This window comes from Thalassophryne amazonica, chromosome 6, assembly GCF_902500255.1.
Source record: "Thalassophryne amazonica chromosome 6, fThaAma1.1, whole genome shotgun sequence".
Classification (NCBI taxonomy): Eukaryota; Metazoa; Chordata; class Actinopteri; order Batrachoidiformes; family Batrachoididae; genus Thalassophryne; species Thalassophryne amazonica.
The window spans coordinates 97,517,854-97,539,779 of NC_047108.1; the positions used below are offsets into that span (position 1 = coordinate 97,517,854).

The 21,926-nt window shown below is 43.7% G+C and overlaps 1 protein-coding gene across 2 annotated transcripts in view; it reads left to right on the forward strand.

Annotated features, from left to right (window-relative positions):
- The window catches only part of LOC117512710 (metabotropic glutamate receptor 4-like), a 673,449-nt gene that overhangs the window by 489,616 nt on the left and 161,907 nt on the right, over positions 1 to 21,926 (forward strand). For both annotated transcript variants that reach the window (XR_004561363.1, XM_034172892.1), the window contains exons 4-6: positions 4,170 to 4,305; positions 13,150 to 13,304; positions 14,442 to 14,582. Coding sequence is in view for 1 of the 2 variants with exons in the window: in XM_034172892.1 (XP_034028783.1) it covers positions 4,170 to 4,305; positions 13,150 to 13,304; positions 14,442 to 14,582 (432 nt within the window). In the remaining variant the exon portion in view is untranslated. The remainder of the gene's footprint in view (positions 1 to 4,169; positions 4,306 to 13,149; positions 13,305 to 14,441; positions 14,583 to 21,926) is intronic.

Here is a 21,926-nt window from a genome sequence, read left to right on the forward strand (position 1 = left end):
ACTGACAGTCTTTTGGTCAGGGATCTGTTCTCCCACCAGGGCGCTGAAATTCAGAGAAAATAAGCTTCATGGAATAATTACACTGAATTTGTTGCATAAATTTTGTCCACAAACCCACAAATCTTTCAGTATTGAACATGCTACAGCTTACAGTTCCTTTACAAAAAATATGTTCATCCAAGTTTACCAGTAGTATAATTATTGTAAACATAAGATAATCAAATGCTCTGTCAGAGATATATATAACGCATTACAGTTAAAGTGTCTTACACTTATAAGGATAGAAAGAAATGCAAATATAAAGTATTTTCCAGAGGATACGCTGTGGGTTTTATTTGTTTTTTAACTAGTTTGAGAGGTCCTGTGACTAATAGTGTCGTGCAATTAACAGATGGAAAAAAAACCACACAATTCACAACCACTAATTTTCTTTACACTTGAAATGAGATACACACCATTAAACAGCGTTATTGTTTTAAAAAGTGAGAGAGGTGGAAGCTTCCTAATAGGGCTTGATTACTTTCAGCATGCATTTAAAACGAGTCAGGTCACACTAAAAATGTTCTTAAACGAGCGATCGTCATGGCGTTACCAATTTGAGTTCTTCCTCATGTCTGCTCCAGTTAAAATACAAATAGCAGTCATGCTCACTTCAAGCAAATAATGCCTTTGTCAAATAGCAAAGAGTTTCTAATGACACAAAGAACTGCACCGTAAAAATGCACAGGCATAGACATTCATGACCTCAAAAGGACCACATCATCTGCAAAAAGCAGTGATGAGACCCTGAGCCCACCAAATTGGAAGCCTTCCTGCCCCCGACTACGCCTCGATATCCTGTCCGTGAATATCACAAACAGGATTGGTGATAAGGTGCAGCCCTGACGGAGGCCAGCCCCCACCGGAAATGAGTCCGACTTACTGTTGAGCACCCGAACACAACTCTCGCTCTGTGAGTACAGAGATTGGATGGCCCTGAGAAGGGAGCCCCTCACTCCATACTCCCGCAGCACCTTCCACAGTATCTCCCGGGGTACCCGATCATACGCCTTCTCCAAGTATACAAAACACATGTAGACTGGATGGACATACTCCCAGGCACCCTCCAGGATCCCTGTGAGAGTGAAGAGCTGGTCGGTTGTTCCATGACCAGGATGTAACCTGCATTGTTCCTCTTCAGTCAGATGTTCGACGATCGTCCAAACCCTCCTTTCCAGCACCCTGGAGTAGACTTTACCAGGGAGGTTGAGTAGTGTGATGCCCCTGTAGTTGACACACACTCTCTGTTCCCCCTTTTTGAATATGGGGCCCACCACCCCAGTTTGCCACTCCTTGGGCACTGTCCCAGACCTCAAAGATATTGTTGAAGAGACATCTCATCCAAGACAGTCCCTCCACACCCAGAGCCTTCAGCATTTCTGGATGGATCTCATCAACCCCTGGGGCTTTGCCACTGCGGAGTTGTTTGACTACCTCAGTGACTTCCACCAGGGAAATTGATGATAATCCTCCATCACCTTCCAGCTCTGCCCCTACTATAAAGGGTGCTTCGGACTGATGCAGGAGTTCGTCACAGTGTTCATTCCAGTGGCAGATTATATCCCCAGTTGAGGTCAACAGAGTCCCATCCTTACTGTAGACAGCTTGGATGGTTCCCTGTTTTCCCCTCCTGATGTGCCTCATAGTCCCCCAGAATCATGTTGGTGCAGACCAAACATCCTTCTCCATAGTTGCTCCGAACTACTCCTCCCACACCCGCTGCTTTGACTCCCCAACAGTAGCGGCTGTCGCCCTTCAGGCCTGTGGGCACCTTGCAATTGCCTTCGGAGTCCTCCATGATAACATATTCCTGAAGGACTCCTTCTTCAGTCAGACAGCTTCTCTGACCACCGGTGTCCACCACAGTGTTTGAGGGTTGCCGCCCCTTGAGGCACCTAAAACCTTTCGGCCACAAGTCCCCGCCACAGCTTCAGCAATGGAAGCTTTGAACATTGCCCATTCTGGTTCAATGTGCCCAACCTCCACAGGGATGCTAGAAAAACTCTGCTGGATGTGTGAGTTGGAGATCTGTTGGACAGTGGGTGTTCCTAGTTCACCCACACCAAAGTCACACTACTCCAAAGTCCTCCTCCACCCTCTGTTCCAACTCACCATCAGATGGTGATCAGTTGACAGCTCTGCCCTTCTTTTCACCCGAGTGTCCAGAACATCCTTGAAGCCCAAGGAAAATGCTTCATTTGATAACAAATGAGTTAAGTTTGACCACATTAAAGAGATGGCCAAAAATAATACTGGGTAATCCAATTTGCATCAATCTACTTACTTTGCGTGTTACCAGTTGAAGCACTTTTTAAAGTTGGTTTAGCAGTTCGTTTTTATTTTTTAACATTGTACATTGTACATGTCATTGGACAACAGAGTTAATCTGCATTGTCCCAGTCCACCCAGCTGTAAATATGTAATGGCCTTGGCTGGGGAAGTAACCTGAGATAGACTGGTATCCCTTCCAGGGTCTGTTGCAGTCTCTTATTTGTTTCATGCTGTGGAATCCATGGATAAGCCCAGGCACCAATGGGCCTCAGAGTCCCTAAGGGCGCCTTCACACATAACACGAAAGATGCAGAAACCAGAAGAATTACGAACTATCCACCTGCTGTCGTGAGGGATGCACGGTCGCACAGGTGTGCATGACACATCGGCAATAGTTTCATGTTCATGCACGCTTGTGCACATGCACGAACGTAATGCGAGCAACTGGAATGTGTTGCACCACATCGTGTCACTGATGTGGAGAAAAACAAAATAAAAACCAGCTGTATAATTAGTGAAAATCACTTGGTTGATATCAATAATAAATAAAAGGGGACGCAATACAGAACTCTGTAGTTAAATAACCCTGGTCAAATAAAAATAAATGCCACTCACAGGATTCGAACCTGCAATTTACAAAAGCTCAGATTACCAGACGGAAACTTTACCACTACACTACAATCACTGTCTTATAATAGGAGCATAAAATGCCTAAAATCAACAAGGAGATAAAGCATATTTTTTTTTTAAAAAAGAAAAAAAAATCACTAATAACTGACAAAATGGTGTTTGTTACAGTGTGTTTTTGGTAATATGTGACTGAAAGTGGCGTATTTGTGGCACTGATGGCTTGTCATATTGTCATAGTCCTGCGGCGCACATGTTGTGCTGGACACGAGTGTCGGGCCGGATATGCGTGACGTTCAGATCGCCTGCTGCATGATCTGATGGTCTGTTTCACATGGAGCAGCCTGCCGAGGCGCGCTGTGTGCAGCCCGGCTGTGTATGCTGAGACGTGGCTGTCTGGCCCCTATTTGATTATGCATATGTGGTCCCCCCCGTACGCCACATGTTGGGAAGAGTGGCGCGAAACACATGCATGCCACATGTGGTGGGGGGGGGCACACACATGCCACATGTCTGTGTCCTCCCACATGTGTGTGTTTGATGTTTGTGTCTGTCACCTGGAATTTGGCCAACACCTGCCGCAAGAGGGATCGAATGGGCTCTCACAGGCAACACTCTGTCTTTCGGCCACTGATGTGCCCGAATAGTTGTAGCGAGAGGTGTACGAGACATTGGCAGCGGCTCCGATTTTCATGAATGGCATGCAATTCCTCCTTTGTGCGCTAGTGAGCTTCAATCGTGTTACATGTGAAGGGGCCCTAAAATACTTACTACTTCTTCTTTCATAGACAGCTGTTTTTTTCCTACAGGAAATAGAATTAGACAAATAAAATAAACAGCTAGAAAACAACATGAGAAAATAATGTGTAAGTATTCCCAGATTTGACCAAATTCTCTTGGACTCACAAAGAGAAAAATAAATCAATAATATATAACTGTTATAACCTGCAAAGTCTTCTTTGTACTTGCATCTCTCATGTCATAAAACATATAACTTGTGCACATTCAGTAGTTCCACCAGTACTATTTAAAATGCACGTGTTTGTGAGATGCAAATGGTAAAGGAAATTAGCGTGCTGCAGGCTCGTAACTTGCACTGGAAGTCGAAAGTCATAGTTTAATCATCTTCTGCTACACTGATTAATGACGTTTGCTTGAATATTTAAAAGACGAAAAAGGCAGGATTTCTTTTCTGTGTCTTTAATGTCGACTATTTCCTCTTTTCCTTTTAGGAGGTCTGTGCATTTCACAGTCAGTGAAAATACCTCGTGAACCAAGACCCGGAGAGTTTGACAAGATAATTCAACGACTCAGCGAGAACCCTAATGCCCGAGTTGTCATCATCTTTGCCAACGAGGACGACATCAGGTGAGCACAGTGAAATTAACAATCAGCTAATATCACCGTTAATCACAGATATGGCATCTAACTAATTGCACATAATGGATTAACTGCTTGTGTTATACTGTATGTCAACCCAATTAAACCAATTTTTCAATCAACCCTCTTTATATATATATATATATATATGTATGTATTATACAAATAATGGATGGTAAGGAGTCCAACAGAGAAATATTGGATGAAGAAAAGTTATATTGGACGAGGCTATATAACTTTTCTTCATCCAGTATTTCTCTATGTTGGACGACTTGCCATCCATCAATTATGTTCTCCACCCACCCTCCCAAATTAAGAAAACAATCAATCAATCAATCAATCAATTTTTTATATAGCGCCAAATCACAACAAACAGTTGCCCCAAGGCGCTTTATATTGTAAGGCAAGGCCATACAATAATTATGTAAAACCCCAACGGTCAAAACGACCCCCTGTGAGCAAGCACTTGGCTACAGTGGGAAGGAAAAACTCCCTTTTAACAGGAAGAAACCTCCAGCAGAACCAGGCTCAGGGAGGGGCAGTCTTCTGCTGGGACTGGTTGGGGCTGAGGGAGAGAACCAGGAAAAAGACATGCTGTGGAGGGGAGCAGAGATCGATCACTAATGATTAAATGCAGAGTGGTGCATACAGAGTAAAAAGAGAAAGAAACAGTGCATCATGGGAACCCCCCAGCAGTCTATGTCTATAGCAGCATAACTAAGGGATGGTTCAGGGTCACCTGATCCAGCCCTAACTATAAGCTTTAGCAAAAAGGAAAGTTTTAAGCCTAATCTTAAAAGTAGAGAGGGTGTCTGTCTCCCTAATCTGAATTGGGAGCTGGTTCCACAGGAGAGGAGCCTGAAAGCTGAAGGCTCTGCCTCCCATTCTACTCTTACAAACCCTAGGAACTACAAGTAAGCCTGCAGTCTGAGAGCGAAGCGCTCTATTGGGGTGATATGGTACTACGAGGTCCCTAAGATAAGATGGGACCTGATTATTCAAAACCTTATAAGTAAGAAGAAGAATTTTAAATTCTATTCTAGAATTAACAGGAAGCCAATGAAGAGAGGCCAATATGGGTGAGATATGCTCTCTCCTTCTAGTCCCCGTCAGTACTCTAGCTGCAGCATTTTGAATTAACTGAAGGCTTTTTAGGGAACTTTTAGGACAACCTGATAATAATGAATTACAGTAGTCCAGCCTAGAGGAAATAAATGCATGAATTAGTTTTTCAGCATCACTCTGAGACAAGACCTTTCTGATTTTAGAGATATTGCGTAAATGCAAAAAAGCAGTCCTACATATTTGTTTAATACAAATATGTAGGACTGTAGGACAAATAATAAAACAACAAAGAGTCAAGTAAATGAGATCAATTTATTTTGTTGTGAACAGCATATTCTGATGCGATGAATGCTTCTAAAATGTCAGTAGTGTGCTTGTCTACCTTCTTAGTGTTTTTGGCGTCCTTGGAGTTCAATATTTCCACCAGTTCCTCCTCTGTGAAGTCAGCAAACCTCGCTGGCAGACGATTTTCTGCTGTTGTTGACATGTTTGTTGCCATTTTTTTAACCAGCGTCTGTCAGCTAATTCCTGACCTTCGTATGCCGCGCTCTGAACCGATCCAATATAACTTTTGGTCCTAGCCTTTTTGGATCCTTTTGGATCCAACATAACTTTCTGGCGCCAAGCATGCCAAAATACAGGTAAATGATGGACAGAAAGGCTAATCTGTGATTGGCTGTTGCAATCTGAGTAGAGAACACACACATACATACATATATATATATATATATATATACGAGGTCTGTCCATAAAGTATAGGTCCTTTTTATTTTTTTCAAAGACTATATGGATTTCATTCATATGTTTTTACGTCAGACATGCTTGAACCCTCGTGCGCATGCGTGAGTTTTTCCACGCCTGTCGGTGATGTCATTCACCTGTGAGCACTCCTTGTGGGAGGAGTTGTCCAGCCCCTCGTCAGAATTCCTTTGTCTCAGAAGTTGCTGAGAGACTGGCGCTTTGTTTGATCAAAATTTTTTCTAAACCTGTGAGACACATCGAAGTGGACATGGTTCGAAAAATTAAGCTGGTTTTCAGTGAAAATTTTAACGGCTGATGAGAGATTTTGAGGTGATACTGTCGCTTTAAGGACTTCCCACGGTGCGAGACGTCGCGCAGCGCTCTCAGGCGGCGTCATCAGCCTGTTTCAAGCTGAAAACCTCCACATTTCAGGCTCTATTGATCCAGGACGTCGTGGGAGAACAGAAAAGTTTCAGAAGAAGTCGGTTTCAGCATTTTATCCAGATATTCCACTGTTAAAGGAGATTTTTTAATGAAAGACGTGCGGACGGGTCCGCGCGTCGGCTCGCAGCCGCCGCGACGCTCCGCCACAGGAAAAACACCTCTGTTGGAAGCCTTAAGGACAAGTTGGAACATGTCCAGCTGTTAAACAATTTCTCAGATACTCACTCCACTGAAAGCCATCAAAAGCCGCCTGGATTTTACAAATGGTTATCAACACGGAGGTGTTTTTCCTGTGCCGCCGCACCGCGCCGGCTGCGTCCCGACGCGCGGACCCGTCCACACGTCTTTCATTAAAAAAATCTCCTTTAACAGTGGAATATCCGGATAAAATGCTGAAACCGACTTCTTCTGAAACTTCTCTGTTCTCTCACGACGTCCTGGATCAATAGAGCCTGAAATGTGGAGGTTTTCAGCTTGAAACAGGCTGATGACGCCGCCTGAGAGCGCTGAGCGACGTCTCGCACCGTGGGAAGTCCTTAAAGCGACAGTATCACCTCAAAATCTCTCATCAGCTGTTAAAATTTTCACTGAAAACCAGCTTAATTTTTTGAACCATGTCCACTTCGATGTGTCTCACAGGTTTAGAAAAAAATTTGATCAAACAACGCGCCAGTCTCTCAGCAACTTCTCAGACAAAGGAATTCCGACGAGGGGCTGGACGACTCCTCCCACAAGGAGTGCTCACAGGCGAATGACGTCACCGACAGGCATGGAAAAACTCACGCATGCGCACGAGGGTTCAAGCATGTCTGACGTAAAAACATATGAATGAAATCCATATAGTTTTTGAAAAAAATAAAAAGGACCGTTACTTTATGGACAGCCCTCGTGTATATATATATACATATATATATATATATATATATATATGGAAAAACTTCATCTTAGTCTGATGTGTTGATCAGATTTCAAATTAGGCTCCTATGTTCTTAGGTTTGGGAATGGCTGTATTAGATCATTTTAAAAGGTGTGTCTAATATTTTGTCCATTTCCCGTTCTTTTTCTCAGACTAACAGCTTTGCCATTTGAGTTGGCATTTATGTTCATTCCCAAAGTATTCGAAACCTAGCAAAAAATTAGACAAATTTAAACATCTCATTAAAAAGGGCAATACTCTGTGGTGTTGCAAACTACCACAAGGCCAGAATGTCGCCTCCTGTTACGAACTACACAACTATTCAGCTCAAACATAAACTACATTTAACAGCGTCCATGCTTTTCTTGTGGAAAGAAAATATGCATCCATTTAAATTCATTTGCTACACATTAGGTTGATTAAGAATGAATTAATTAGTTGCAGGCTGAATCAACATGCGGCACTGTAGTGGCTTTGCAGAGGGAAATGTTTCCCAGCAACCACTTAATCGTCCAGTGTACGCGGAGTGGAAGTGGGCAGTGATTCAGGACAGTCTTTTGATTATGACCGGTGCAGAAGTCCCAGTGCTCGTTGACTTAATCCAGTCCTGATAACGGGTAATAGTGTGGATATACAGTAATTACAGAAAGCCAGGGGGATTTCAGCTCAGCTTGCTTGCTCTATTCTTGAACCCAGTCAGTATGAGCTGGCAGCAAGGTAATAAGAATAAGAAATTCCCTACTTAGAAATTATGAGACTTGAGCCATGTATAATATGATTTTTCTTAAAATTATAAAAGAAATATACTGACTCATGTCAGCATTTTAAAGAGTATGTTGTTGTCCTTTTGGCTGCTCCCATTCCTGTTCGGGGTCGCCACAACGAATACAGCCAGATCCGCATTGGTATTTAGCACAAGTTTTATGCCGGATGCCCTTCCTGACGCAACTCCAGTTTTACCTGGAGAAAAACACACAGCCGCTGGTGTTCTGAAGAGGTCTCCCATCTAAGTACTAACCAGATCACGCACTGCTTAGCTTCTGAGATCTAACAGGATCAGGCTGACACAGAGAAGACCGGCTGCAGCATTTTAAAGAGTATAAATAAGATATTTATGTCTGTCTAATTATTATTTAGGCAGGTGCTGTCTTGGCTTAACAAACAACATAGCCTCCCAAAATTTATGAAGATAGATTAAATAACCTCCAGTACTATACCACTCATATTGAAATTTCTCCAAACTTTAATTTTGGGAAGATTTGCTTCTCACATTTTATAAAAATAACAGTTGGGATCATGATCCCCTTCAGCCCCTTTCTCACATTTATTGATATGCATCCTGGAAACTGACATTTTGAAACTTCGTCCATGACTTTGCAAACCTTAGGGCCACTTCACACATAGTACAAATGTGTTTGAATTATGCGTGAAGCAGGAATTGTATGCAAAGCATGTAAAATTGAAGCTGCCTCTAACGCCTCGTACACCTGTTGCTACAACTGTTTACGCACACCAGTGGCTGAAAGACAGAGAGTGCCCTGTGAGAGCCCATTGAACCCTCTCATGACAGGTGTTGGTCAAATTGCAGATCACACACACGAACATCTAACACCGCTCATTTGGCACTTAGAAGATGTGTGGCCATTTGCAATATTAGCATGAAAACAGGCAGCAGACGATCACGGGTCGAGCTGCATGTGAAATATGTCTCAGTGCCCCCACGACTGTGGAGTTGCAATGCAACACACGTGTTGTATGTGTCTCGCACGTGTGTGCGTGTGTCGCGCCCCCTCTCCCACTCCCCCCAACACATATGGCATGCTGGGGGGAGTACACTTGCATAAAATGCTTACATGTATGTACAGATCTGATCACATGGGGGCCAAACAACCAGGTCTGAGTGCACACAGCATGGGGAGGGGCCTGTCAGCTGATCACAGCACACTGACAGCTGGATGTCAGCTCAGTGCACACATTAAAAACACAGAAACCACCGCCAGGACAGTTATATGAATAATTACGACAATATCTACATACGCAATTACATAACAAGTAATGAAAAAAGAGACACGTTGGTCTGGGCACTGGACGGACAAGGGGGCATGTCTGCTGACAGCGGCTGCTGTTGTGATCTCTGCTCCTGTACGTCCCAGCTAGAGAACATCGTGTTTTGGAGGACATGAACTTACAATATACACTCAACAAAAATATAAACGCAACACTTTTGGTTTTGCTCCCACTTTGTATGAGATGAACTCAAAGATCTAAAACTTTTTCCACATACACAATATCACCATTTCCCTCAAATATTGTTCACAAACCAGTCTAAATCTGTGATAATGAGCACTTCTCCTTTGCTGAGATAATCCATCCCACCTCAGGTGTGCCATATCAAGATGCTGATTAGACACCATGATTAGTGCACAGGTGTGCCTTAGACTGTCCACAATAAAAGGCCACTCTGAAAGGTGCAGTTTTATCACACAGCACAATGCCACAGATGTCGCAAGATTTGAGGGAGCGTGCAGTTGGCATGCTGACAGCAGGAATGTCAACCAGAGCTGTTGCTCGTGTATTGAATGTTCATTTCTCTACCATAAGCCGTCTCCAAAGGCATTTCAGAGAATTTGGCAGTACATCCAATCAGCCTTACAACCGCAGACCACGTGTAACCACACCAGCCCAGGACCTCCACATCCAGCATGTTCACCTCCAAGATCGTCTGAGACCAGCCACTCGGACAGCTGCTGAAACAATCGGTTTGCATAACCAAAGAATTTCTGCACAAACTGTCAGAAACCGTCTCAGGGAAGCTCATCTGCATGCTCGTCGTCCTCACTGGGGTCTCGACCTGACTCCAGTTCGTTGTCGTAACCGACTTGAGTGGGCAAATGCTCACATTCGCTGGCGTTTGGCACGTTGGAGAGGTGTTCTCTTCACGGATGAATCCCGGTTCACACTGTTCAGGGCAGATGGCAAACAGCGTGTGTGGCGTCATGTGGGTGAGCGGTTTTCTGATGTCAGTGTTGTGGATCGAGTGGCCCATGGTGGCGGTGGGGTTATGGTATGGGCAGGCGTCTGTTATGGACGAAGAACACAGGTGCATTTTATTGATGGCATTTTGAATGCACAGAGATACTGTGACGAGATCCTGAGGCCCATTGTTGTGCCATACATCCAAGAACATCACCTCATGTTGCAGCAGGTTAATGTACGGCCCCATGTTGCAAGGATCTGTACACAATTCTTGGAAGCTGAAAATGTCCCAGTTCTTGCATGGCTGGCATACTCACCGGACATGTCACCCATTGAGCATGTTTGGGATGCTCTGGACCGGCGTATACGACAGCGTGTACCAGTTCCTGCCAATATCCAGCAACTTCGCACAGCCATTGAAGAGCCTGTGAGGTGGGATGGATTATCTTACCAAAGGAGAGTGCTCACTATCACAGATTTAGACTGGTTTGTGAACAATATTTGAGGGAAATGGTGATATTGTGTATGTGGAAAAAGTTTTAGATCTTTGAGTTCATCTCATACAAAATGGGAGCAAAACCAAAAGTGTTGCGTTTATATTTTTGTTGAGTGTTATGTGTCGGACGCAGCTCGGAGAACCGACCAGCGTTTGAAGGACCCAGTATGAAATAAGCAGAGCACGGTTCAAAGGCTAACTGAATTTAATACATAACAGTGATAATATAACAAAAGGGTGCGGCCTGGCGTGGTGCGCTCCCAGCAGCGCTAACGGTCCGGAGCCAGAAGCTGTTTTGGACCCAAGGACCCCGCCGACACCCCCCAGGTGGCCGCAACAACCGAGTCTGTGAAAGAAGGAAGTGTGCTGACGAGCGTGAGACCTCACCCCCTCCTCTTTCACAGACTGTGCATCAAACCTGGACGTTCTCAGCATCCGCTGCTGATGAGATGGCTCCCGAGACGACGATCTCACCCGTCTGGTCACAAGGTCGAGTCTCTGGCAAATACACACTGTGCACTCCAGTCTTAAATGCCAACATGTTCCAATCCATCCAGATGCACCACAGCTGTGAGTCCTGACGAGTCGCAGGTGATCAGGGTGAGGTCCTGACAGCCTCAGCAACACAGCCACTCAGTCCCAAACGCACGCCACCTGGGAGGAAAACCAAAAGACAGAAACAAACCGGCAGCCAGGCCCCCCCAGCCATATAACAGTTGAGTGTATGAACTTACAATATTCCTCTGTGAGGCGCGTATCTCTGCCTGCCTCCCTCACATGGAAATACATAAAAACATATAGCGCTTTTGTGACGATACCATCGCAGCTGGATCCTGCATGCCTGCCCGTTGGCTCGATGTTTTCGTGGTTATCTCATACGAGCTGTTCCTCCGTGATTCACCCTGATTTGTACTTATGCATACTATGTGTGAAGGGGCCCTAAGAGCTGCGGTTCCCAATGTCTGAGCTGTGGCTTCTTGTTGGGCCATGAAGGTTCTTTTATGACCTCTGTGAAAGGTCATAAATTAAATTTAAAAGTCTTTGTTTTTCACGTTTGTAAATTTCAAATCTCCTCCTACTCCTCCTACAACTACTTGGGGAGGTGACGGTCTAGTGCAGGGGTGGCCAAGTTCGGTCCTCGAGAGCCACATTCCTGACACTCTTACTTGTCTCCCTGCTCCAACACACCTGAATCCAATGAAAGACTCGTTAGCAGACTTTTAATGAGCCTTTCATTGGATTCACGTGTGTTGGAGCAGGGAGACAACTAAGAGTGTCAGGAATGTGGCTCTCGAGGACCGAACCTGGCCACCTCTGGTCTAGTGGTTAAAGCGTTGGGTTTGAGACCAGAGGATCCTCGGTTCAAATCCCAGCATGAATGAAAAATCACTAAGGGCCATGGGCAAGGTCCTTAATCCCCTAGTTGCTTCCGGTGTGTAGTGAGCACCTTGCATGGCAGCACCCTCACGCCGATGTGAATGTGAGGCATTATTGTAAAGCGCTTTGAGCATCTGATGCATATGGAAAAGTGCTATATAAATGCAGTCCATTTACCATTTAATTTTGTGCACAAGTTGTAATTTATGCTTAGATTCCTGAAATTGTTTTGAAGATAGCGCTATTGTGTTGAAACAGACACCGAAAAGGGTTTTTCTGTTGCTGTGCAGCACTTTTGTTCAGCGGCTTTTGATCTGATCTGAAGCTGTGTAACGAGCAGAGGCGAGGCTAAACAAGTGGCTTATGATTGCTGGATGAAACAAAGGGTAAATTAGGCATTACTAACGACAACATTATTTTACTTCAAGCTTCTTCAGGGGAGTCTGAATGTCTTCACGTACCAGGTGGCTGCATTTAAAATTAATGTTGCTTCCTGCAGCTTGTGGAAAGCCGCTCTGCTGCCGCCTCAGCTCTGCAGAGTTTGCTGGCAGTTTTCGATCTACTGGCAACGAATCAGAACAAATATGCCAAGTGTCATTGTTCCACAGAGAGGGAGAAAGCCACTGCACTGGGAATGAATTGTTTTTATGTTGATATCTATGTCAACATTCAGAAAATCACCATATCATCAAATATAATATTTACTGTTATGTCTTTACAGGTGAAACCTTCATGAATTGTGACATATCACCGCAAAATGTATAAGAAAATGAACAATAACACTATGAATTCATTATTCTCCTGCTCTGTTTGTCAGGCGACTACTTCAGGCAGCTAAGAAGGCCAATCAAACAGGCCATTTTATCTGGGTTGGCTCAGACAGCTGGGGCTCTAAAATAGCCCCGATACTAAACCAGGAGGAGATGGCAGAAGGTGCTGTAACCATCCTACCCAAACGACAGTCAATTCGAGGTATTTATCACGCACTTACTTCCTCGTTACTTTGCAGAGTGTTTTGCATGTTCTTGTAAGAGGGGAAAAGTGCATTGCGCAGTGCAAGTGCATTTGGGGTGTACCCAACTTTATTTTGCCCTTAACACGACACATAGCCTGAGCACACATTAGGGTGCAGCTCATAAAAGGGTTGTATTTAGTCACTTAATCAGTCTTTACCAGAGGTCATCAAATATGGCCATCGGTATTGCACAGAATGCCTCCATCTGTCCGTCCGTCCGTCTGTCGTAAGTCCTGTCCTATTCCTACCAGATTTTTTTCAAATTCACAGACCTTGAACAAGTTCAAAGATGGCTAACCTTGACCTATTTTAAGAGGTATTTTAAGAGGGTAAAATGTCACATTCCGTTTCAATCTGTTCCGTTTTTGTTTTGAGCGACGGAGGTGACAGCCAATCAGATTAGAGCGGCACCGTGACATCAGTGGCAGGTCTCTCTAAAATGCTTCATTTATGTGTTTATAGAACATGTTTCTCATACATTCTGTAAATCATAGCAAAAAAATAAACACTTCTAAAACTGAAAATGCTGCTGTCTCTTAAGTGATTAAATAAACAATTAGTGGACGTTAGTATGGTGACTTCACATGTTAGCTAGCTGCAAACTCTATTTTGTTTGTGTGTAAATATAATGTCTTTGTCATATATCATGTAAACGCTAGTGAGAAACACTTTAAAACTGAAAACACTGTCTTTGTCATCTGATAACTCCGCTAGACTGATTTACAAGACATTTTGTGGACATTAGCATGCATGCTAACTTCCGTTAACTCAAAGCTAACTTCTGCGCTTGTCAAAAGCTCATAAATGTAAATATTGTTTATGACTGATTGGTAGAGGGGCTTTATTGAACATGTACAAACTGTAAGTAAGACAATAAGACTTAATAATTAATGTAAATAAATAAATAAATATATATATTGCACTGGGATACCAATTACACAACTGCAAATTATAATGAAGATAACGCTCATATGGCCGAGGGTATTTTAGCATTGCGTTATATTTTTTATTCTGCAATCAAAAAGCCTACAACTTTGGGAATGTTCATTTGTGAAAGAGTGAAAGATTGGACTTTACAGTATGCTTTCTTTCAGGTTTTGATCGTTATTTCATCAGCAGAACACTTGAGAACAATCGAAGGAACATCTGGTTTGCAGAGTTCTGGGAGAATAACTTTCAATGCAAGCTCAGTCGACATGCTCCAAAGAAGGGATCCGGCATCAAGAAATGCACAAGTGAGTCCTCAGCTGAGAGCAACAGAAATTTTTTTGCAAGGTACACTTTTGAACCTTAGTTACTTGTATAGTTTGGAAGGGATGGCACTAAAATCACACATCACACAAGTCTATCAGAAACAAGATTTCAACAATGCCACATCTCACAGAATCTGCAGTTACTAGTTTACAGCTGATGTGCAAGGTGTTAGACAATGCAATATTAACATTTCTGTTTGTGTGTTGTAATGTCACACAGTCCAAAACTGCCACTCAAGAAGCACCTTCTTTCAGGTTTACCTGGTGAAATTTGTGTACTGTTATGGACTATATTTCATGCCTCACTAAAATCAACAATAAAATGAATGGATTTAAAACCAGAGTAGCCTTGTGGGAGAGGCAGAGACCATTTCTAGTGCTACGGTTTTGGCCGGACACAAATTCAGGATTCAGACTCAAGGCTCTGTATGTAAAAGCAGTTTACTTGGGTGGAAAATGGGGTCTGGTACACAGGTAGGCAGTCCAATAATCCAATAAGGCAAACAAAAGCAAGAACATCAGGCTGGCGCGTGGTCGTGAGTACAAGCAGGGGGTCGAAGAACACGGGTGGCAAGCAGGTCAAGAACAAAAGATACAGAGCTAGAGAGAAGGCATAGAGCACATCAATCTGGCAAGGAAACAGGGCAAAAAGAGGATCTTAAATACACCCAGGTGATGAGGTGCAGATTGGGAGCAGGTGTGTGTGGAACACACCAGAATGAGGGTGTGGCCAGGGAGAGGGAAACGCCCACCACCAAGAAACAGGAGATACAAACAAGAGAGACAGGGACAGTAAAACCCAAGCAGGAAAAACCCCAACAAGAGAATAAGCCTAAAAAGAAACAAACGTGGAAAAAGCATGAAAACAAAACTGGGCAGAAACTCACATCCTGACAATTTTAAAAGATTTTCTGTCAGTTGGTGCAAAGTAAATAACTCCTTTAACATATGTTTAATGTTAATGTCCTGTAAGTGTTTTTGTTCAATTAGGCTGAAACTGTACAACAGCAGCCACCAGTTACACAAAGTTAAACCATATCCACTTATGAAAAAGACAAAAAATAAACAATGAGCAATCACAAGGAAAAAAAAAACGAACAGAATACAAATGCACGTAAGAAAACATCCATCTGATACGGAACAATGAACCCACAAACTGTCACTACCAACTTCAACTCTTTAAAGTAGTGCAATAGATGAGCTGGCAAAGCTCACAATTAAGTCACGAAGACATTATTAACAATCGTGACAATATTGTGCTTCAGACCATCAACAATTCCAAGTTTCAGCAGAACACAAAGTTCTAAATAATTTCTGTATTTATCATCTGTCATGACGGCTGCTCTTGAGTTAAATTGCTGCAGCCTCTTTTCTTTGTCTGTTTAGTGCCAAGGGCACTGTAAATTGTTACCGGGACGCGTTACAGTGGTTTCACTCAGAGCTGTTTGCACACAGTATTCACCATCGTCCTTAACCGCTGTGTTTGTAACCACATTAATTCAGTGTCCCAGTTCTTTGTCTGTTAAGTTGGACTAATGCTGAACTAAACACAATAAGAAGTTATAAGATGATTTTAGATTAAAATGTAATAGAAAAAAATTTCCCCTTCTTCTTCTTTGTCTTTCGGCTGTTCCTGTTAGGGGTCGCCACAGCAGATCAATCGTTTCCATCTTACCCTGTCCTCTGTATCTTCCTCTGTCACACCAACCACCTGCATGTCCTCTCTCAGCACACCCATGAACCTCCTCTTTGGTCTCCCTCTTCTCCTCCTGCCTGGTGGATCCATCCTCAGCATCCTTCTCCCTATATACCCTGGGTCCCTCCTCTGCACATGTCCAAACCATCTCAATCTCGCCTCTCTGACTTTGTCTCCAAACCGTCCCACCTGAGCTGTCCCTCTGATATGTTCATTCCTAATCTTGTCCATTCTTGTCACTCCCAAAGAGAATCTCAACATCTTCAGCTCTGCCACCTCCCAGCTCTGCCTCCTGTCTTTTTGTTAGTGCTACTGTCTCTAAATCATACAACATAGCTGGTCTCCCTACTGTTTTGTAAACTTTCCCCTTCACTCTTGCTGATATTCTTCGGTCACAAATCACTCCTGCCACCTTTCTCCACCCACTCCACCCTGCCTGCACTCTCTTCTTCACCTCTCTACCACACTCTCCATTACTTTGAACAGTTGACCCCAAATATTTAAACTCATCTACTTTCACCACTTCTAGTCATTGTAACTGCACTATTCCACTGGGCTCCGTCTCATTCACACACATGTACTCAGTCTTGCTTCTACTGACTTTCATTCCCCTTCTCTCCAAAGCATATCTCCACTTCTCCAGACTAGACTCAACTTGCTCTCTACTCTCTACAAGAAAGGACTCGGAGCTGATCCTTGGTGTAATCCCACCTCCACCTTGAATGAGTCTGTCATTCCGACTGTGCATCTCACCGCTGTCACACTATTCTTGTACATGTCCTGCACTACCCTAACATACTTCTCTGCCACTCCAGACTTCTTCATACAATACCACAACTCTTCTCTTGGCACCCTATCATAAGCTTTTTCTAAGTCCACAAACACACAATGTAACTCTTTCTGTCCTTCTCTGTACTTTTCCAACAGTATTCTCAGAGCAAACATTGCATCTGTAGTGCTCTTTCTCGGCATGAAACCATATTGCTGCTTACAGATCTTCACCTGTTTTCTAAGCCTAGCTTCTACTACTCTTTCCCATAACTTCATGCTGTGGCTGATCAGCTTTATGCCTCTGTAGTTACTGCAGCTCTGCACATCACCCTTGTTCTTGAAAATAGGAACCAGCACACTTCGTCTCCACTCCTCAGGCATCCTCTCACTTTCAAGATTTTATTAAACAATCTGGTTAGAAACTCTACTGCCATCTCTCCTAGACATTTCCATCCCTCCACTGGAATGTCATCTGGACCAACTGCCTTTCCACTCTTCACCCTCTTCATAGCAGCCCTCACTTCTTCCTTGCTAATCTCTTGTACTTCCTGATTTACTCTCACCACATCATCCAGCCTTTTCTCTCGCTCATTTTCTTTATTCATCAGCTCTTCAAAATATTCCCTCCACCTTCTCAGCACACACTCCTCACTTATCAGCACATTACCATGTGCATCTTTTACCACCCCTAACCTGCTGCACATCCTTTCCAGCTCTGTCCCTTTGTCTGGCCAATCGGTACAAGTCCTTTTCTCCTTCCTTACTATTCAACTTCTTGTACAGCTCGCAATATGCCTTTTCCTTTGCTTTTGCCACTTCTCTTTTCGCCTTACACCACATCTCCTTGTACTCCTGTCTACTTTCTTCATCTCTCCGACTATCCCAAAACTTTTTCGCCAACCTCTTTCTCCTTATGCTTTCCTGGACCTCTTCATTCCACCACCAAGTCTCCTTGTCTTCCTTCCACTGTCCAGATGTCATACCCAGTGCTGCCCTAGCTGTCTCTCTCACCACATCTGCAGTACTTTTCCAGTTGTCCAAAATTGCTTCCCCTTCAACCAGTGCTTCTCTCACCTGCTCGCTAAATTTCACACAACAGTCTTCCTCCTTCAGCTTCCACCATCTGATCCTTTGTTCAGCTCTCACTCTCTTCTTCTTCTTTACCTCTAAAGTCATCCTACAAACAACCATCCTATGCTGTCTAGTGACACTCTCTCCTGCTACCACCTTACAGTCTGTGATTTCTTTTAGCTTGCATCTCCTATAAAGAATGTAGTCCAACCTGTGTGCACCTTCCTCCACTCTTATATGTTACCCTGTGCTCCTCCCTTTCTTAAAGTAGGTATTCACCACAGCCATTTCCATCCTTTTTGCAAAATCAACTACCATCTGTCCTTCCCCATTCCTATCCTTGATATCATATCTACCCATTATTTCCTCATCACCTCTGTTCCCTTCACCAACATGCCCATTGAAGTCTGCTCCTATCACCACTCTTTCATGCTTGGGCACACTCTCCACCACCTCATCTAACACACTCCAGAAATCTTCTTTCTCCTTCATCTCACAACCTACCTGTGGGGCATATGCACTGATGATATTCATCATCACCCCTTCAATTTCCAACTTCACACTCATCACCCTGTCAGACACTCACTTAACCTCCAACACACTTTTAACATACCTTTAAAATGACCCCAACACCATCTCTCTTCCTGTCCTCACCATGGTACAACAACTTGTACCCACCGCCGATGCTCCTGCTCTTACTTCCCTTCCACTTGGTCTCTTGCACACACAATATGTCTACCTTTCTCCTCTCCATCATATCAGCCAGCTCTCTCCCTTTACCAGTCATACTACCAACATTCAAAATCCCGACTCTCATTTCCACCTTTCTAGTTTTCTTCTTCTCCCGCTGTTCGTGGCAACGTTTTCCTCCTCTTCTTCGTCATCTTCGCCCAGCAGTAGCCCAATTTCCACCGGCACCCTGTTGGTCAATAGCACCGGTGGCGGACGTTGTTAACCCGGGCCGCGACCGATCCAGTATGGGAATTCGATTCTGAGTCTGCATAGTTGGGTTGGCTTGTTTTACGCCAGATGCCCTTCCTGACGCAACCCTCTTCATTTATCCGGGCTTGGGACCAGCACTCAGAATGTACTGGCTGCACACCCCAGGTGGCTGGGTTTAATAGAAAAAATTTCCCCTATTTATTTAAAAACACATTCTACAAAGTAACAACAAAAAAAAAAACTCTTTTGAGATGAACATACAGGTGAAAAAGTTCAGTCATTCTTTCTTTAATCTCACCTATAATATTTCATGTGGAAAAATAACTTTCTCCTTGCAAATGAGACAACCTACTGCTTTTGGTAATTATCTGAATGTCTTGTTGTCTGTGCTTAAGGTTCACACATTTAGGTCCTGATTTACTCTATCCCATGAAACAAAGGCTAAATTGCGTGGGCATTCTAAACTTTTGCGAGTTGGGTTGGTGAGCAGTTTGCTGGTGATTTTCTTTGAATAATTGCGTACATGACAGGAGATGGTAAAGCCACTTTGAAACTTGCATGAATGTTGGCTCTGCACTGCCGCGCAACACATCATTCTAATGCATGTCAGTAGATGGTATGCTTGAAAAGTCACCTTGACACTTGCAGGAGTTTGATCCCGACACTGGTGTGCCAAATGAGTAAACTCATTGTAAACTGTGCAGAAACTGTGTGAGACCCTGTGCAGAATGACCAGCCCAGTCTCACGGGTTTTTTCTTTTTTTGTGCTCCTGTCACGAAATGAGTCAAATTTTCGTGACGGTTCTTTTTTAAACTCATTATTCCTAACCCTACTCCTACCCCCGACCCTAACCTTAACCATAACCTAATCTTACTCTTCCCCTCTCAACCATAACCACCACCAACACCACCACCCCCCCACTTCACTTTTAATTTCATGCAGCCATCACGGAATGAATTAGAATGAATTCGTGCTGTCGTGACAAAATGAGGAGCTTTTGGTCACAATATCAAGAACCAATAAATTAATGTATATTTCGTGCTGCTTATTCATAACTTGCCATGAGACCAGGTTGCAATGACACGCATTGAGTGTTTGCGAATAGGTTGCGCAATATTCACAGCTAGGTCACCCAACTGGCACAAAATGTATGCATACCAGAAACTTTGAACATTTCAATTTTTTTTTTTTTACGCACTAGTATGCAACCTCACACAGTTTATAATGAGTTTATGCAATGCCACGCAAGATTGTGTTCCAGTGCTGGTGTCACAGAGCGAACAGTCCGCCTAAAAATTGGTCACCCTGATGACACGGTTCATGGATTAACACCTTGTTTCTGCTTCAAACTGCACACCAGTCATCATCTATCTCAGCGAGAGATATCTGAAGCTTTTGTACAACAATCATTTCCACATAAATTCAGCATTACTTCATCATAATGCTGCATTCACACCGGGCACGACACGAGCGACTGCAGCCACAGGTTGCCATGTAATCCCTATGTAAGGATGCGTTTTGGCGCCAAACCACGCAGCGCGACGCGAGTGAAGTGACGCGAGTGAAGCGACACGAGTGAAGCGATTTTGAGTGTTTTGCGCCTTTGTGGCGTGATATTGCGTTGCGTCACATCGCGTTGCACTCCTCCCGAAGTTGAAAAATCTGAACTTTTTCGTCTCGTCGCGCCGCGATGACCGATCAGGGACTGAATATGTAGTGACGTGGAGATGTCTGGAGTTTGAGTGAAGATGTGAACATGTCCTGTATCTTGTAGCAGCCTGTGAGCAGGACTTATGTCTCTTTTGTCCTTTATTTCACAATCATGACAGAGTTTTTGGAGCGAGCAGCAGCACCACAGCAGCGGGGAGCAGAGTTTCTTGCGAGGTGCATGCGAGTGAATCGTCTGTGGAGATTATTTTACTTATTCAAATCAAATCAATTTTATTTATATAGCGCCAAATCACAACAAACAGTTGCCCCAAGGCGCTCTATATTGTAAGGCAAAGCCATACAATAATTACGGAAAAACCCCAACGGTCAAAACGACCCCCTGTGAGCAAGCACTTGGCAACAGTGGGAAGGAAAAACTCCCTTTTAACAGGAAGAAACCTCCAGTAGAACCAGGCTCAGGGAGGGGCAGTCTTCTGCTGGGACTGGTTGGGGCTGAGGGAGGGGAGCAGAGATCAATCACTAATGATTAAATGCAGAGTGGTGCATACAGAGCAAAAAGAGAAAGAAACACTCAATGCATTATGGGAACCCCCCAGCAGTCTAAGTCTATAGCAGCATAACTAAGGGATGGTTCAGGGTCACACGATCCAGCCCTAACTATAAGCTTTAGCAAAAAGGAAAGTTTTAAGCCTAATCTTAAAAGTAGAGAGGGTGTCTGTCTCCCTGATCCGAATTGGGAGCTGGTTCCACAGGAGAGGAGCCTGAAAGCTGAAGGCTCTGTCTCCCATTCTACTCTTACAAACCCTAGGAACTACAAGTAAGCCTGCAGTCTGAGAGCGAAGCGCTCTATTGGGGTGATATGGTACTATGAGGTCCCTAAGATAAGAAGGGACCTGACTATTCAAAACCTTATAAGTAAGAAGAAGAATTTTAAATTCTATTCTAGAATTAACAGGAAGCCAATGAAGAGAGGCCAATATGGGTGAGATATGCTCTCTCCTTCTAGTCCCCGTCAGTACTCTAGCTGCAGCATTTTGAATTAACTGAAGGCTTTTCAGGGAACTTTTAGGACAACCTGATAATAATGAATTACAGTAGTCCAGCCTAGAGGAAATAAATGCATGAATTAGTTTTTCAGCATCACTCTGAGACAAGACCTTTCTAATTTTAGAGA